Raw genomic sequence first — 20,428 nt, forward strand, 5'->3', positions numbered from 1 at the left:
GTGCTGAAGTTATGAGAACATTGTTAGAATCGTGCCAGAATTAAAAGGTCATTGATAGAATTGTGCTGGAAATATGAGGACATTGTTGGAATTGTGACGGGGTAATGGGGACATTGTTACAATTGTACTGGAATTATGGGGACATTGTTAGAATCATGCCAGAATTATGAGGACATTGTTAGAATTTTGCTAGAAATATAAGGACATTGTTGGAATTGTGACGGAGTTATGAGGACATTGTTAGAATTCCGCTGGAAATATTGAGGTCATTGTTAGAATCGTGCCGAAATTATGAGGACGTTGTAAGAATCGTGCTGGAAATATGAGGACATTGTTAGAATTGTGCCAGAATTGTGCTGAAGGTATGAGGACATTGTTAGAATCTTGCCAGAATTATAAGGACATTGATAGAATTGTGCTGGAAATATGAGGACATTGTTGGAATTGTGACGGAATTATCTGGACATTGTTAGAATTGTGCTGGAATTTTGAGGACATTGTTAGAATTCTGCTGGAATTATGAGGACATTGTTAAAATTGTGCCAGAATGATGAGGGCATTGTTAGAATTGTGATGAAGTAATGAGGACATTGTTGGAATTGTGCTGGAATTATGAGGAAATTGTTAGAATCATGCTGGAATTATGAGGACATTGTTAGAATCATGCCAGAATTATGAGGACATTGTTAGAATTTTGCTGAAAATTTGAGGACTGTTGGAATTTTTACGGAGTTGTGGGGACATTGTTAGAATTTTGCTGGGATTATGAGGACATTGTTAGAATTGTGCCAGAATTATGAGGGCATTGTTAGAATTGTGCCAGAATTATGAGAACATTGTTAGAATCGTGCCAGATATCGTGTTGGAATAGTGGGAATAGTGTCCAATTGATCTTGGAACAATGAGAAATTTGTTGAAATTAAGATAATATTGGAATTCACAGAATAGTGTTGCATTGTGTTAAAAGTATAAGAACATAGTTAGAATTGTCCTGGAATTATGATAACATTATGAGAATTGCGTGGGGCCGATGTCGGAATTGTGAGAAATGTGTTAAAATTAAGATAGAGAATAAAATTAAGATATATAGAGAGAGATAATCTTAAAAATAATGTTTGAATTGTGTTATAATTATGAGGACATTATTAGAATTGAGTGGATTTATAGGAAATGTGTTGAAATTAAGATAGTAGTGTTGGAATTATAAGAGAAGTGTTGTATTGATGTGGGAATTATGTTTGTTATTATGACAGTAGTGTTAGAATTATGTTGGAGTTATGAGAATGTTGTTGGAATGATATTGGAATTGTGAGTAGTGATGGAATTATAGGAGCATTAGAGTAATGTTGGACTTGAGGTTATAGTGTTTGAATGTTGCTGGAACTATAAGAATACTGTTATAAGAACTGTATTGGAATTCTATCTGGCCAACTCAGCCAGGTTCGTCACAGCCTTCCTTAAAATGTTTGCCACGTTCAGATGTCTAACCGCGGCTAAGAGTCTCATCACTGTAGTGTGCTTGAAGTTCAACGCCTTCATTCAACAGAAATTTCATTACAGGTTCTGGGTTGATCTGAGCAACCCTTGTATATATAAAGTAGATGTACTATATAAGTGTGTTTTTTAAGTGTAAAGTTTGTTCAGAAAAAAAAAATTCAACAGTTTTGTTTTGAGACATTTTTGTAGCGAGTGAATTGAATGCTTATACACAAACTCGTTAGCTTCTTAGTTTGTGTGTGTGTTTAGAAAAGAGGTTTGAAAGCTTTTGAACTGTGTTGCAACATGAACAGAAATTCCACGGCCACTTCTCTCAAGCAGTTCTTCATTGTGTGGTTTTTTTTTTGACCTTGCACGCTTTATGCCAATACACACAAAAGCATCCAAAAAGCATAAGCATTCCTCACCACGCGGGTAAAAAAAAAAAGCGGCAAAATCCTGCAAGCGGCCTTGTGCCTAAAGAAAAAAAGAGAGGGAGTGAGAGAGAGAGAGAAAATTGCTTGAGATCGCAATAAAATTTTTTTTTTTTTTTAACTTACTACTACTATACTTGCTTAATATTGCAGTTTTTTATTTTAGATTTTTCCTAAAATGCTACAATAAAACGATGCTTCACTGATCCACCACAACTTATACGAGTTATAAATAATATAAAAAGATATAAAATTGTATGCATCTAATAGAAATACAGACAAAGGAATGTTTATTAAATTATTGTCCTGCATCAGCAAAGGAGATTCCTGAAACTTCTAAAATTGGGTTATGAAAAATGTTTTGTGTCAGCGTGAAGAGAGATCAATTAAAGCTAAAGAGACTTTATAAAGTGTCATTGTAGTGATTTGAAATGTGTTTGGTAGATTTAAGAGAGTAAACAAAAGAATAAACTAAAGATAATTAGTTTAAATATAATAAATATAACAATATATACAAATGCTTAGTGAAATTAAATTGTTAAAATAAAGAGCTCACAGTTATGATTAATAGCTAAAGTAAAAGCAGTTCCACACGCACGATGCGAAGAGAACTCAAGGGATTGGGACTATACTGCTGTGTAGCTTATGCTTAGCTTTAGCTCCTTTTGGTGCTTTGTGTTTTGAGGTCGGGCCTCCATGGATCGGACATCACACTCCCCTCAGATGCTCAATTGGATTGACATTTGGATGAATACAAGGCAGTTTCAACACCTCAGACTTTTTGTAGTGTTTGTCAAACCATTCTTGAACAATTTTGATAGTGTCTCTGGGCACATTATCCTGCTGAAATCCTCCAGAGCATCACACTGCAGAACATGCTTCCTCAGACCAGACCACTTTCTTCCATCGCTCTGTGGTCCAGTTTCTGATTCTGACGTGCACAATGTAGGTGATGTTGGTGGTGGACTCGTGTCGGCATGGGCACCCTGACTGGTCTGCAGCTACGCAGCCCCGTACGCTACAAACTGCTAAGCACTGTTTGTTCCCACACCTTTCTATCAGAACCAACGATTATGTTTCTGCAGTTTGAGCTACAGTAGCTCTTGTATTGGATCAGACTACACGGGCCGGTCTTCACTTATCTCGCGTATTAATGAGCCTTGGCCTCCCATGACCCTGTCTTGAGTTCAGCAGTTTTTTTTTCCTAAGCTACTTCTGGTAGATCCTGACCACTGCGGACCAGAGCGACTGTTTTTGAGTCGCTCTGACCCAGTCGTCTAGACATCACAATTTGGCTCGAGTCAAAGTCGCTTAAATCCACACAATGTTTTATTCAAAGTACCATTTATTGTTTTTTCATTCTCTTCTTTTGTTTTCTAGCTTTCTAGAAAGCTTCATTAATAGTTTGTGTGTGTGTCGTGTGTATATGTCTGTGTGTGAGGGTATGATGTGCAATAAACACTCATCTTTAATCAGGAACACACACACAGTCTGAATGTAGCAGAGAGCCCACACATTTCACACAAACACACCATCCAGCTCCAAGAACACTCAGGTTTTTATTTTGCACCACACACACACTTTCTCAAAAGTGAGAGACTGAGAGACAGACAGACAGACAAACAGGTTGCTATGTGTGCAGACATACCTGGACAAATAGACAACGTTTACATCAGGTCAAGGTTGGTTTCATCTGTTTGTCTATCCCTCTTTTTATCCGTCTGTCTCTAGCAGTCTGAGTCTGTCTGTTCATCTGTTTGTAAATCTGAATAATTCTGCCTCTGAAGGAATAACCTAAATAACCTCTCAGTCTAGCCTTCCATCCCTCCAATGTTATTCATGTTCCGTTAATCCATCCATCCAATCACTCACTCACTCACTCCCAACTCATCTTCTATACCGCTTTACCCTGTATTGTGAGGGACCTGGAGCCTATCCCCGGAGATTTAGGGCACCAGGCGGGGTACACCCTGGACAAGGTGCCAATCCATCGCAGAGCACATACACATTCACACACTACGGGCAATTTGGGAATGCCGATTAGCCTAATCTGCAGGTCTTTGGACTGTGGGAGGAAACCGGAGAACCCAGAGGAAACCCACCAAGCACGGGGAGAACATGCAAACTCTATGCACACAGAGCCGGGAATCGAGCTGGGCCTGGAGTCGAACTCGGACCCTGGAGGTGCAAGGAGACAGTGCTAACCATTACCGTGCCGCCACTTCATCCATTTATCTATTACATATTTATAGTCCCAGTTCCAAAAAGGTTGTGGCAATGTGTCAACTGTAAATTCTCTTCACGTTGTCCTGTATTATAAACTCTACGACAACTCATCATTTGATGATGTACCGTGTCAATTACTTGTGGAAAATATGCACTGATTTCAAATCTGGTGGCTGCATCATGCGCCAGAAAAGTTGGGACAGATGACTCTTTCCCATTTTGTACCATAATTTCTGTTAATGTATTCCTTCAATTGTCTGCCTATCCACTTATCCATCCATCAATCCATCCATCCCATAGTCTATCCAAGGTCTATGCATCTATTCATTTACCAATCTATCCCTCCATCTCACAGTTAATCCATGATTTTCCCTTCCATTTATCCCAAAGTATATTAAAGATCAATTTATCCATCCATCCATGAGCTATAAAACTGTTTATTTATCTATCCATCCCACCATCTAGCAATTGTCTATCCATCCACTTATCCACTCATTTATCCAAGTCTTACCATGATGTATGCTTCTATTCATCTAACCATCCCATAGTCTACCCATCTATTAATTTATGCCATCCGACTGTTACTCTGTGCTCTGCCCATCCACCCATGCATACCACAGTCTATTAAAGGTCCACCAATCCATCCATTAGTCATCCATTCATCCAAGTCTATTTATGAGCTACACATCTTTACATTTATCCATTCATGCCACAGTCTATCAATTCTCCCCATCTACTTATCCATTCATCAGTCCATCCACCCATGCGAGTCTTTCCCTGATCTATGCATCTATACATCTACACACCCCAGTCTATCCAAGATCTATCCATCGATTAATTTACCAATCCATTCCTTGAATTATCGACCCATCCTTAAATCCATTTATCTATCCATATATATCTCACTTTAAAAACTAACTATACTCTATCCATACATTCATTCACCCCTAAAAAAGTATATCTATCATCCATCCCTTTATACATTTTTCTAAAAGTATGTTCATAATCTAACCAACCAATATCCATACATTCTTTCCTTCCTCCATCAGTTTATTCAACTCTATCCATTCCTTTATCCATTTAATGTTTGCTCAAAATCTAACTACAATTCAATATATCCATCCAACAAGCCCTTTATCCATCAGTAATAATGTGACAACCTGCTCATCCATCCATTCATTTAACAGTTTGTCTGTCCATCCATCCAACTATCTGTGCATATTCTTGTTGCCTACCCAAATATTATCCCTCCAGTATATACACTCATTCCATCAGGCTTTCATTCAGCCACCAATTAACTTCATCCATCCATCTGTCCATTCCTCTATCCATCCATCTCTCCATCAAACAAGCTAGCCATAATTTTATTTTCCATCCATCCATCCATCCATCCATCCATCCATCCATCCATCCATCCATCCAAATCAACAATGCATCCATATCTGGGGGTGTGTGTATACAGGAAGCATGGCGACCAAGCCGTATAAATGTGTGCTGTGCTACAATTGTAGAAAACTATTTATATTTATAGGTTCGTCTTAATTTTTTTTTGTATAGTGTTACTTATCTAGCATGACAAAAAATAAAACTAAATAAATCTCAGAAACACACATTGTTTCTTTGTCACATTTTTTATAATATAAACATATAAATAATCATCTCTATACATTTCCTGACACATTGAGCCTGTGCATATCTGCTACATTTTAATCCTATAAAACTATTCACCTATTACAAAAAAATGAGGAAAAAAAATACATTTTAGTAAATTTACAGGAGTTACGTATTATTTCAGTCTGTAACTCTGCTGTTAGGCGAGTGAAATGTCCAAAATGTGCAGTTCTGTTTTCCTGAAAGGACCAACCAAGCACAAGAGAAAGGAGGGGAAAAAACTGGACATAAGGCAAAAATGATGGAAAAATAATGATGATAGTAAAATAATAATAATAATAATAATAATAATAAAAAAGAATAATAGCACGAAGAAACTCTTTGTGACTACTTAAATTAAAATATATTCTCATAATTTACACTATTTCAAGTGATTCGGCAACGATCGAACAGTCAAAATCTAATTTACAATTCTGTGTATAAAAATATAATTTATGGACCCCCCCCAATCCCCAAAAATATATATAACAGTCAGTCAGTCAGACGCACGCAGGCATGTGCCGATAATATAACTTTAACAAATAACGGCGTTATTTGGGATGTTACCTGGGAGGCAGCGTTTTAAAATCTTTTACTTTGGAGAAATTTGAATGAGAACACTAATTAGGCCAAAAAAAGGGGCGGGGCTTAAGTTAAATTTGAGACAACGTATGACATCTTTTCACTTATTCGGCTCGTCGAACGTCTTAGCACAAACTGCTGGCTTCAACAGACACAGTTACAGTCAGCCTAATGATACTTAGCTTCAATTCCACATCAATTAAGTTAAGCCCCGCCCCCTGGTTGAATTTGGAACGATCGGCACATGCCTTAGTGGCACTTTTTTCATTCATTTTTCTTTTCTTCTTGAAGTATACAAAAATAGATTTTGCACATCCGGATGGTACACACATATGCTGAAACACAATCCTTTGCGTGAGTGTGTGTGTGTGTGTGTGTGTGTGTGTGTGTAAGTGTGGGTGGGTGAGTGTGGGTGAGTGTGCAAGAGAGAGAGACAGAGAGAGACAGATAGAGAGAGAGAGATCAGCAGCCCGAGTTCACATGTGAATAAATTATTCAGGACACTTTTAAGGCTCCGTTTCTTTCTTTTTTTTCCATTTTTATGAGATGGTGTCTGTAAAATAATAAATATTCCTCCTTTTTTTCCTCTTCCAGAAAGGGGGGCCCGTTTCTCTCTTTTTATTTATACTCTAATATTGTCTTGTGTCCTACATTAGTCTTTGATATTCATATCTATTTATATATGTATATAGACATTTTTTTTTTCAGCTCTTGTCCTCCATGCTGAGTGGATGAAAGGCAGCTTCACCTAAAATCCGTGTCCCAATTTGGTACAGAAAGTCAGAGTACCAGTGCACACCGTCATTCTGGAGAGACCTGTTGAACAAAAACGGTGCCACCTTGTGGACAAAGCGAACGGGCGTGAACGCTAAGTGTGCCAGCTTCTGGTTCTGTACTGCGGCGTAACAGGAAGCGAGGACGTCGTCCACCACGATGGTGCCGTGACCCGTGAGCGGCGCGAAGGATCCCTCGCGTTCTTCTTCGTAAATCCGATCCACCGTGACTGCACGAAGACGCCTTCCTGCCTCGTCCAGTATCATCACTTCCTGTCCTGGCGTGACGTCGCTGGCGAATGTCTCGGTCAGCGTGGAGTTCTGGACGACGAAGAGCAGGTGTGCAGCGGTCAGCGCGATCCTCATCGCTGGGTTCCTGGTTTCGATGATGCGGAACGCTCGTCTCCTGGCACTGTCGCGGTCCACAAACATGATAAACTCACTGTAGACGAGGTTCCCGAACCCGTCTGCTGCCAAGACCTTATCTCCCGCCTTCAGGTCCTTCACCTGCTTCGTCGCTCCATCCTTCAGGCGCACGCGAGCCGAGCCGGGAAAACAGCCACCCGACTTCGCTGCCACGGAGTTCTCTGTAAAGACATAAAAATCGAGTTTACTCAAATGCCGTCACAGTTACAGGAAAGTTTATTTACATGTAGTAAGTGCTTAATTCATCTTTAATAGAGTTCATGAATTAATAAACATAAATAATTAAGGATGCTTATCATTTATTATTTCTTTCTTCAATAGATAAAAAGTTAAATACTAATAATTTCACATATTTTATCCTAATAATAACAACATTTAACTAAATAATAGTTGTAACATATAATGTAATAATAATTAAACATCTTTTAATTTAAACAGTGATGATTCAACACATTTTAAATTAAATGCAATAATAAAAGTTTTTAGTGATCATTCATTTACTGCTAAACCAAAAAAAGTTGTAATGCAACATCTTTTATGTGACAATTAAATATTTTTTATTTAAACAGTGATGATTTAATGTATTGTACATTAAATAGTAATAATTCAACATTTAAATTGTAAAATTCTAAAAATATCTAGCTAAATGGTGATAATTCAGCATATTTTAAGTTAAATAAGAATAATTTTACATTTGTTTAAATGTTGAATTACAGTGAAATTCAACATTATTTAAATATAAATAGTATTAAATCAACATGTGTTAAATTCGTAATAATTCAACATTAAAACGTTTTTAGTTTATTTGTGACAATTCAGTATTTTCTGTTTAAATAGTGATAATTTAAAATGTTTTAAATAATTAAAAATAAATGAATTCATGTTGTAGATTAAAATTTTATAAATGTGTTAATTCAATATATTTTAAGTTACAGTTCAACATTTAAAATGTAATAGTGATAATTCAAAAAAGAAAGCAATTATATCAAAAGGTTTAAGCTAAAAAGTGCCATGTTTCATGTTTAAAAGTTCAATAAAAAATAGATATGTTATAAAATAATTTATTACAATATGAGTTTTCATAATGTTAATAGGGACAATTTAATAACTTTTTTATGCTAATAGTGACCATTTAAGTTTTTAAGTTGTATGTTATAAACAAGTTTGTGTCAATTCAAAATATTCTTAGTGATCATTTAATGTTTAAAGTTAAACTGTGATAATTCAACTAAAAAGTAAAAAAAATCTACGTTTTTAGTAAAATTTTAATGATTTGGTATTTTAATATAAACCGTGATGATTCAAGATGTTAGTTTTAATTCAATATAGTTTGGTTATAAATTAATGTTTTAAATTAAGAAATGATAATTCTACAAAAAAAAGTATAGAAAAGTATAGAAAGTTTCATTTAAAAGTATAAATAATGGTAATTTAATACATTTTAATGTAAATAGTGTCCATTCAAGGTTTTGAGTTTAATGATGACTATTTTTTTAAATATGAATTACTATTTTTTTTAAATAAATAGTGGAAATTCATGTTTCCAGTTAATTTTATTAGAGACATTTCAAATGAAATGATTGATTATTTTTAACATTTTCTAAAAGAAAGCATTGATTTCAAAATGCTGATGTTCAAAATCAAAATGATGTTAAAAACTGTGTTTATTATAAGTTTTTTTTAAACATTAAGTATATGTTGTTAATTGAACAATGCGTAACTGCTCGGAATCAGGATTCAAAAACAGAGTTATTACGTTACTGGAGAAACCGAGTGTGTTCAGAAAGCCCTCGTGTGGTGTGTAGTGAATGAGACAAAGGGAATAAGGCTCCGTATTGGAACACAGCCTTTCGGCAAACAAAATCAATCAGAGCAGCTTGTGTGAATTTCGGTTCGGATCTTCCCAAAGAGCATGAGTGTGTGTGTGTGTGTGTGTGTTCACTGGAAGAGGCTCGGACGGCTCTAATTAAAAAAAGCTCCAATAAAGGAGGCGACATTGTCATTCTAATTACAGTTTGTGTACGAAGCTCTTAGAAAATAAAGGAGGGGACACTTCTGGGCCTTTTTCCCAGCAACTTGCTCATATTTGCTCAGGTGCAGGAACGTCTGGGTGACAATTCACACACACACACACACACACACACATAGATTGCCTGGTTTAAAAAAAAAAGGAAGAAGAAGAAAGAATAGGTATTTGCTCTCCCAGATTCTCTGTTGATGGAGATTTGAATGTAAATGAGGTCTGAAACGGCAGACTAACGTCAAAGCCACCTTTTTATTTCCCATCATGCTTCTCTCTTCACATTCCTGTCTCTCGGATCACACTTTCGGCAAACATGGCACAAGGTTTGTGCCTCTTCTTCTTTTTAAAACTCTAATCCTCTCATCAGATCCTGGGCCACGGAACTCCTCCTTTTTTTTTCTTCTTTTTTTTCTTTTTTACGAAAGGCATGTGACCTCCGAGTGACACGGGGCTTTAATAAATATGTCAAAACGTGTGTTTGGAATCGCAATGTGCAGATTTCGTCTTTAAACAGACTGAAACATGAGCGACGTGCTAACAGAGGAGACGGGATTTATCTGGATGATTTTTTCCCCCTGAAGTTTAAACAGATTTGAATATTTTATAATCGTATTATGTGATGTGATGATGATATGCAGCGAAAGACAGTTTGTCTATGTATACAATTATTTATTTGAAATTATATTATTATAATTTAGTAACAATAGAAGAAAATTACAGATAATTTAAGAAATTTAAGAATGTAAAAAATTATTCATTCCAAAAGAATTCTGATGTCTGGCAAGAACTAAGTAACTAATTATTTAAATAAATTAATAGTTTATTAATTAAAATTATTATTTATATAATAAAGTACATATATCAATATATTTTGTACAAATATACTCTATTTTAAAATTCGATTTTGAATTCAAATGAATCAGTCACGCATGATTAATAACTAAAAGACGTTATAGTAAATGTAATAAATAAATCATTTTTCAACTGAACGTAAATTGAATTTGATTCGATCTGCTGCGCGTTTTCCCCTATAAAGAGTTTCTCCCTTACAGAGACTGAGTGTGGCGATATAAGCTCACTAATCACCATCATGCACACACACACACACACACACACACACATGCACACACACCATCACGGCTCACTTCTGGGAATCTAATCATAGGGATTATAATGATAGAATGGATGTGTAATAACAGGGTTAATAAGGATTTGGGTGAAGATGAGGATCAAGTTAAAAGGATAAAGACGAGGAAACGTTTGATTTATTTAATGTTTGAAGCTACTGAGGGAAGAAAAAAAAATATATATATATATTATCGACATTTATAGATAAACATTTAAATGTCACATACTTAATAAATAGTATAAATAGAATAAAAATCTAATCTTAATAAAAAAAGGCATTTAAAGGTTGAAATATTTCAGCATGCACAAAAAAATTTAAAATTTTTATTTAAAATTTGTTTAAAACAACAAAAAAAAAACTTTTTTCTATCAGTACTTTATTTGATCATTCATCATCAGGTCTGTCTGCTCTCCCCTTCATTCGTTTACTCGTTTTTGTTTGTTTCGCCCTTTTTTTGTGCTGCTGAGGAAAATTTCCGTAAAACCATCCCGAGATTTTTCAAAGAATGAACCCGAATCGTCTTCTTCTCTTTAAATGTAACACAGGACACACACTTTTCACACACACACGCCAGCCAGCTCTGAGAACACAGAAGCTCTTCTTATAGAGTAAATCTCTCTCTCTCTCTCTCACACACACACACACACACACACACACACACACATTTATCTCCAGACTCTTCAACACTCTTTTATCTTTTCATCCAGGTTTTATGGACAGATCTCGTCCTGTTTTTTTTTCTTTTCTTACCAGCTTTAACGGAGCAGTGGATGTGAGCTTTGGACTCGTAGTACACCCAGTCGAACCCGGCCTCCACGGCTAAGCGCGACAGAGTGCCGTATTTGCTTTTGTCCCGGTCGGACGTGGTGATGTCCACTGCTCGGCCCTCGTAGTGAAGCGACTCCTCGAAATGGTGTCCGTCTTCGTCCCAGCCTTCGGTCACGCGCAGCTTAACTCCCGGCCACTGGTTCATCACCGAGATCGCCAGCGAGTTCAGCTTGTCTTTGCATCTCTGAGAGAGAAGAGAAACGAATCGGTGAGAAGAGCAAAGCTTCAAATGCTGTCTCAGTTTAGCTTCAACAACAAGTTTGTCTTGATCCTTGGATGGGATCCAAAATATATTGATAAAAAAAAAAATCCTAGTCCTGGTTTGACTTGAACACTCTTCCTATGTGTGAATACACGTTCAAGTCGAACCAAGACTAATGTTCTTGAGTAGTATATGTTTTGTATATAAACCGCTCTGTCCACTAGGGGGCAGGTCAGCGCCTAAATATAGCTAGCTGTCAAGTTTCACTGTTCCTGATAGCCGTGAAAAACAGTTGTGTAGACTCCTCCCACTTTTACAAACGTGAAACAAACATATCCTAACTGTACTGGAATGGCCATAAAATTGGCTCCGTTTCACGACGAAGCTTGGCAGCTAGCTATATTTAGGCGCTGACCTGCCCCCTAGTGGACAACGCTTTTTTTTAAATTCTGCGTATATGATTTCGCTCAGGCCGTATTTACGCTATGTTTCAGGTCGAGTTGACATTAAATCACCTTAGAGTCCTAGAATACAAAATATGCTAACGTTCGAATAACAAAAAAATGTAGCGCAAAAGAAAAAATGTGTTCACTTTAGGCGCAAACGTGAAACAGTGTTTTTTTTTTTAGGGCTGTGTGTATTATTCTGTCTTGAAGAAAAATTCCCTCAGGAATCTCTCTCTCTCTTTCTCTCTCTCTCTGAGGAAGAAGCCATTAAATATGGATAACTCATCTGTGTTCGCTTCACTGCTCTAAAACGTATAGATCCAGTCGAGGAGCTGGAAACTGCGACACACATCTCTAACGCTGGGTTGCATTAGTTCAAAAACCTCTCAGATCTTTTAAAGACGCCACTTTATCATAATCAAGATCGGCTCGAACTGAGCAACAAGCTCCTTTCCCCCCTGTTTAACACTTTGTCTAATCATATAAACACTCAGCGGGGGATTAATAGATGTACGTGATGTTTTTTCTTAAAGGAAATCCTCTCAAGAAGGCACACGTACCAACACCAGTACAGTCGTAGAGGTCGTTTTTTTTTTTTCACCATGTCATTAAAATGAGGCAATGAACGCCCAGTGGTGCAAAGAAAAATGAGACTGAGCTAGTCTGAGAACTTGTAGCACTCGAGTGAAAAGAGGGGGAAAAAGAAGGGAGCTGAGAGCTCGTTATTAATTCATCGGGTCGTGTGCCGCAAATCAAGCCAGCGGGCATGAAGCGCAGCGGGACACACGGACGCTCCGGACGTCGCCTCTTAATCTGCTAACAAAGACCCGGCTGAGAAGAAACGCAACAGGGAGCCAAAATACAGTTTTACTGACCACACACACCTGCCTTAATGTGTGTGCGTGTCTGCGTTTGTGAAAGAGCATCAAACTATGGTGGATTCTGATACAAACTAAATCCACCATTTCAGCGTCTCCACCATCCAACCATCAAAGGCCTTAATTTTTAAAATCATCTTCATCAGATTACCCAAAAAAAATCCATAGTTCCATCACCATTCCTAACAAACAAGCCATTTCCATCAACTAACCAATCAAAATCCACAGTTTTACCACCTTTTTCACCAACCAACCAATCAAAATCCACAGTTTTATCACCGTCTCCACCATCTAACTAATCAAAATCCACTATTACCATTTAATTAATCATTTATTGTTTATAATTACACATTAATAATTGGGTAATAAATTATTATCTAAGCATTCACTTTATATTTGATTTGAAAATATAAAAAATGCTAAGCAACACCGCTACCAGTTAAGCTAGACTCGAACTAACTTAGTTTTGTTTGATCCTTTGACATTAAATGTTTTCTCATTTTTCGATTCAAATGAAATAAATATGCATTATTTAGATAAATAAATTTATTTTATCTCAAATAGATGAACTAGCTCTTGTTAGCTAGCTGCAATTAGCCATAAACAGTTATAATGTGCTAAAATGCTAATATTAACATTTACTCCAAAAGGGGTGGAGTAACAAAACACTCGGACTCAGAAGCCCTTGGCTAGTCCATGTAGCCAAAAACGCAGGCGAGGCTGTTAGCATGCTAGCATGTTTGATCCTCCCGCAGCGTGTGTTAACGAGCTGGTGTGTGATCAGGGAACTGAAGCGACGCAAGACAGCGGAGAGCTCGTAAAGCGGACAGCGAGGAGCGCCTGCAGGCTTCGCACGCCGTAAAAACTGTAAGTGGAGTTTGATACACATCTAAGAAAAGACCAAACCACACCAGACACTTGGTTTCATCCTCCTGCATTAAAGGAGGAGAGGAAAAGGTGAGCCACCACAAAAGAAAAAAAGAAAAAAGAAAGAGAGACTTAAAAAAAATACACCTGCAGTGAGTCGATTACAGAGCGGGCGATACTTACAGCTCTCTGTCTTTAACACGGACGCTTTAATGATGACGCTCTTTATCTTTTTTTATTCTTTTCCACAGCGGTTTTTATATAAAACTGATCCAACACTGGAGTCTAATCTGTACACAAAGGTCATAAAAGCTGGTGTGAAATGATGACTCGCTAATAAATAACAGCTTGTCATGTTACTGAGAAACCGCAAAAGAAACCGAAACTGGAGACTCCTTCCATCAGTGTTACGTAGACGCATTTCTCTTTATATTTGTTAAGTGAAATAAATAGTTAATTGTTCTCTAACGTTACTGCATGCAAGGTGAAGTTCAGATATTTATTATTTATTATCGAGTGAATTGTATCAGGATGTCCTTATATGGGCGTTAAACTGGCATAGTTGTGTATCAGAAATCGCTGGTTCGCTGTAATAACCGTCATCATAACGTCTTCCGGCTCCAGGACCAACTTTCGCTCGATTTGATTCACTCGAGTGCATAAATTGAAAAAAGTCCCCTGATTGGACTAATCCATGTGAGACGGACGACGGACATGTCTCAGGATAAGTGTGTTCATTTTTAATTTATTAGTTTTTTTACTTTACACATTAAAATACTGTAGAGGTAAAAACAGACTATTTATACATATCTTAATAAGCATTTAATTACATGTAGCTAATTCAATGCAATGATTATCATAATTACATCTTTAATAAGCTGCGTTTATTGTTCGATAACATTGAAGTTTTCAGTGTCAGCGATAATGATTTAAGCCTTACATCAGCTCTAAATGCGTGTGTGTGTGTGTGTGTGTGTGTGTGTGTGTGTGTGAATATACATATATTTATTATTTTATGAGGACCAAAAAGACTCCAACTGCTCCCTTCTGGTTACTGAGGTGAAGGTTAAAGTTAGCTTAATTAGCTACTCTGAGGAGAATTATGCCAACGGAGGGTCCTTGTAATGACAGAAAGACGAGAGAGAAAGAGAGAGAGAGAGAGAGAGAGAGTGTCCTTGCAGGGCTGAATTATCAGAGCATGACCTTCCTCTGAGTTTGTTTAGGAATAATTCCTGGAGAAGAAAAATAAATAAATCATTCTGCATAATGCAGCTTGTGGAGAACTTCCACAAAAGCTCCACTAGGAGATACTGAGCAGCTCTCTGAAACATGAACGCTTCGCTACTTTTCCATTGCTCTACTCAGCCTCAGTACTGTGTGAAAGTATTGACACCCCTCCACCACCAAATTTCCTCATATTTTGCTTCCAGACTTCCTTGTGTTGTTTAATGGAGTCTTGAGGAAGTTCTCCAGGGTTCCTAAAGGATTTTTGTCTCTCATCATCTCTAGTCCAGTCCCTGTACCCGAGCAGTTTCAGAGGAATGTTTTTTGTTTGTTAAGCCACACAGTGACCTATAAATTATTCAAGCATAAAAACCATCTAACATCTTAATTCATAACCCGGTGAGAAACAGTTGCAGATGATGACTGATGATCAGGCTGGTGATTAGTAACTGATGCTGAACGCTGAGCGCTGGTTGGAACAGACGAGAGGGGAAACGAGGTCGCTGCTGAGGCTGTTACATAAACAACCAGTTTTTAAATTGCATCATTAGGCACTTTGGAGCCTGTCACGGTAAACCATTCATTCCTGTTCCTTTAATTTAATCCACGTCATTTAATATGAATAAACGTGGGGGTTGGGGTTAAGACTTTTGTGTGTATTATGTATACGTATGAGGACTCGCTCTCTTTCTCTCTCTCTGTCGCAGTTTTATAGATATGAGCACACAGGGTGTTTTTAATATTTTAAAACACCTGCCAGACTAAGGGAGTGAGGCGGAGTGTGCACTTGATGCCTCACAACTCACTTTTTTTCTTTTTTGACACAGTCATAACAAATCAGTGTTTAATGAGGTGCTTTTATGGTTTCTTAACAGGGAGCCTTGATTGGAGGTATTAAACCAAATCAAAATATGTTTTGTACAGGTCTGAATCAAACTTCAGACTGGCAATAAAAACATCTAGTGTTGGACTGTAGTGTTTAATTAAGTTTACAGTGTTGAATCTACATGCACAGTGTCTAATTAACACCTGAAATCGGTGAACAAACAATTCTGGGTCTACGATTTAACTCGGTGTTAGTTTAACACTATGTAAGTTGTAAATGAATTCACTTGTGATTGAGAATTAACACACACAGTGTTGAACTCGAATAGTGTTTGGTTATGCTTTAGGCTATGATTTACAGCTTACTGTATGTCTTAGATTAGGTGTTTAGTATGATTTGAGCACTGCATTATAAAGGTGAACTCAACACTGCAGCTTGTTTTTGTGGAGCTTTAAAGATACACAATTATTACCGCTGCAGCAAAGGACAAGCTTTTTTTTTTTTTATTAGCTCAAATCAAACACCTAGACTGGGAATTTACACTTGAATTAAAATGTCAAGTTTTGAACGAGTCTTAAACAAACACTACAGAATAACATTGATCAGTGATGTCCTGGTAGAGTTTAGGTGTTAATGAAACACTGGTATGTTAATTACAGAAAGTACGTGTTTAACACTTTAATATAACACCCAGCAATTAAACACCAATTAAACACTTATACAACTCACTTCTTAGCCTGACTTTTTTCAGATCAGAAACTGACAATTAACACATCTTAGGGTTTATTGAACTTGTATACCATAAAAATCATTAAGTGTTGAGATTTGCAGTCTTGGATTGACGCCTGGACAACTTAACACCGCCATGAGAAGGATATGAGATGCCTCACTAACACTGTGCATGTTTTTATTAAAAAAGTTAAAGACTATTAGTGCTCCTAAAAAAACTGCAGGTGTAAATTAAACAGTGTAGGTGTTTAATCCCACGCTGGAGCATGTCCAGTCATTTCCGTTCGATTAAGTTGATTCAAATCACTGAGTTTTTTGTATAAACACCTACAGTAACTATTACCTGCACACTGCTGGATCAAATTCAACACTTTTTTCTATGTGATCTTTAAAAAAAACCTTGAACACTTTAGACGAAGAGATGATTAAAACACTATGCATGCTCGAGTTGACTGAACTGGTTGAACTGAACACGGTCAGGATGTTAACTAAACACCAGTGTGATTTGGTGCAACACTGAATTCACAGGTGAATACACAATTCATGTTTGGAATCAGTCTGGTACAAATCTGTAGTTTGGGAACAAACACCGACATGGTGCATCAAAATAACTTTTTAAATTATGGATAGTCAATTAATTTTTAATGCAGTGTTAATTATTTTAAAATAAAATAAAACAAAATCCTAGATTTGTTCATTAAACACCCCTAAATCAATTAACATTTTTTATTAATTGTTCACTTGTAGACTGAACAGTGGGTGTAAATGAACACTGTCAATTCAACACGGTATTTATCGGTTATTAGTAATAAGCTTAACATTCCAAACTAATTTATTTCTGTGCTGCTGTTAATTCTCTGACTCTTGATCCAAAAAAAAACCAGCTTCGTCCTTTTAGAGGCTGCAATTTAACCCCATCAGGATTCACAGAATTCATCTTGGTGTTTGATTCAACAATACTATGATGAATTAACATAATTAGATAACATTATGTGGGATGGAATTAAAGACTATGGGGTGTTGAGGGCTGATTTAAGAAGCTGCAGTGTGTTTGGTTGGATGAACACCTGCAGCCCATCAGAATAGATTTAAACACAAATCAAGAATGATTAAAAAAATCAGTATTTATTATTATTATTATTATTATTATTATTATTATTATTATTGATAACACAGTAGGTTTAATTCAGGTTTTATTTAACACTTGATAGGAGAAGCCATGATTCAGGACTGGTAGAGTGAATGGCACGGACGCAACACTGTGATAACATTAAACACAACATGTTAAATTAATTATTAACAGCTTATGGAATGATTAAAGACTACTGCGTGTTGAGGGTTGTTTTAAGGTGTTGCAGTGTACTTGGTTGAACAAACACCTGTAGCCCACTAGCATGGAATTGAACTCAAATCAGCATTGATTCAAGAAATCACTATTTATTTATATATTAATTAAAGTCTTTCGATTTATAACTCAATTGAAAGATTTGAATTAATATATATGTGTGGAACATCCTATGGAAAACTTAAAGGCTACGAAAACTAATCTGTTTCTGTCCCGATCAAAAAAAAAAATCAGCTTTGTCCTTTGAGACGCTGTAATTTAACCCCCATCAGCGTTCACCAAAATGTGTGAGGTGTTGGATTAAATACACACCGAAAACACAGTTCAGAGATAACATTGAGCACTGCATGTATTATTAACCGCTTACGGAATGATTAAAGACTATCGGATGGTGAGGGATGATTTAAGGTGCTGCCTTAGAGAGAGAGAGAGAGAGAGAGAGAGATTCTAGTTTTATTCCACACTTTACACGAGAAGACATGACTCAAGAGTGTTCGAGCGAATGCTATGGATGCAACACTCTTCAGAGATAGCATGAAACACTACATATTGGGTGTTGAAGGACGATTTAAGGTGCCCCTAAGCATGGAATTAAACCCAGTCAATAATCCAACAAATCAGCATTTTGTTTTCTTAAATCATTTGATTCTGGTTTCTTTAAACACTTTATAGGAGGAGACATGATTAGAGACTGTTAGAGCGAACAGCATGGATGCAACACTGTTCAGAGATAACATTAAACACTTTGTGTTTTATTAATAATGAACAGCTAATGGAATGATTAAAGCCTATTAGATGTTGAGGGTTGGTTTAAGGCGTTGGTTAAACAAACACCTGTAGCCCACCAGCGTGGAATTGAACTCAATTCAGGATTGATGAACAAATCACTATCTATTTATTAATCTTTTATTAACCTTTTCTTTTATAGGAGAAGACATGATTTAGAAGTGTTAAAGCGAACACCATGGATGCATCACTCTTCAGAGACAGCATTAAACACTATGGGTGTTGAGGGACGATTTAAGGTGCTGCTGAGCATGGACTTGAGCGCCGTCTATAATTCAACAAATCGTCAATTTTGGATCTTACAATTTTTTCTATCGGAATCTTTTGATTCTAGTTTCTTTGAACACTTTCTAGGAGAAGACCTGATTCGAGAGTGTTAGAGCGAACACCATGGATGCAGCACTGATTTATTGTGAGCTTGTGGAATGATTAAAGACTGAGATGTGCTGAGAGATGATTGGACGAACACCTGTAGCCCTGATTCTAACTGATCAGTGTTTATTATAATTATGATTTATATATATATATATATTTATTTTTTAATCTTTTGCTTTAGGTTTGACTCGACACTTATACATGAGAGGACATAATCGCAGAGTGTTAGAGCGATGGATGCAACTGGTGAGCGGATTCTTAACCTCCAGATGCGTTAATTCAACACCTGTATGAGCAGTGTTTAAACGCGCAGGTGAAATTAACAGGAGAGCATCACGTGATAATTAATTGCTCTGTGTGTGTGTGTGCATGAATGAAAGAGATAGAGAGATAGCTCGTATGTGTGTGTGTGTGTGTGTGTGTGTGTGTGTGTGCGCGCGCGCCTGCGAGCTCGCCGGTGTACCTGGGTCATGAGGCGGTCCGCCCCGGTGTTCTCCTCGTCCTTGAAGATGATGTCCGGGTTGTAGTTGGGCGTGAGCTCCTTGAAGCGCTCGGAGTTGCGCGTGATCTTGCCCTCGTAGCGCCCGCTCGCGCCCAGCGTCTTCTCCGCCACGTTGGGGATGAACTGCTTGTAGGCGAGCGGACTCAGCTTCTTCGGGTGTTTCCGCCGGCCGTAACCGCGGCCCGGGCCGCACGCGCGCACCACCGGCAGCAGCACCAGCAGCGCGAGGCACAGGCTCACCGACAGCGCGCGCATGGCTACTGCTGCTTCTTCCTTCTTCTTCTTAAAAAAAAAAAAAAAAGAAAAAATCCTTTCTTTTTCTCCTGTAAGTGAAAATTCAAAAAAAAAAGAAAAAAAAGAAAAGAGCAATCACATGCACCTGGGCCGGCTTTTCTTTTCTAATCTCTATGTCTTTTTTTTTTTTTTTTAAATATCTCTTCTGTTTTTTTTGTATCTGTATAAATTGCAACCGACTCCGGGACCGGCAGCGCGCGCACGCGTCTATTTGAGTATTCGAGTGCGTGTGCGCGTGTATGTGTGTGTTGGAGAGAGAGAGAGAAATAGAGTGTGTGCGTGCGCGCGCGCGCGTGTGTGTGTGTATGTAAGCACCGGGGCTGTCTCGTCTCGCGCGTCCTCGCCCGGTACAGGTGCAGAGTCTCCGCTGTAATGCTGCTCCTCCGCGCGCCTCTAAAGCGTTATAA

The 20,428-nt window shown here is 37.4% G+C and overlaps 1 protein-coding gene across 1 annotated transcript; it reads right to left on the reverse strand.

The window, feature by feature from the left end:
- Positions 1-6,138: 6,138 nt before the first annotated feature.
- Positions 6,139-19,987, reverse strand: shha (sonic hedgehog signaling molecule a). The gene is made up of 3 exons (XM_053498279.1): positions 19,689-19,987; positions 11,470-11,731; positions 6,139-7,728 (listed from the first exon to the last, which is right to left on the reverse strand). Exons 1-3 carry the CDS (start codon positions 19,980-19,982, stop codon positions 7,073-7,075), a joined length of 1,212 nt encoding a protein of 403 aa, XP_053354254.1. The 5' UTR covers positions 19,983-19,987; the 3' UTR covers positions 6,139-7,072.
- Between the last annotated feature and the right edge of the window lie 441 nt (positions 19,988-20,428).

Source organism: Clarias gariepinus, chromosome 1, assembly GCF_024256425.1.
Source record: "Clarias gariepinus isolate MV-2021 ecotype Netherlands chromosome 1, CGAR_prim_01v2, whole genome shotgun sequence".
NCBI classification, from domain to species: domain Eukaryota; kingdom Metazoa; phylum Chordata; class Actinopteri; order Siluriformes; family Clariidae; genus Clarias; species Clarias gariepinus.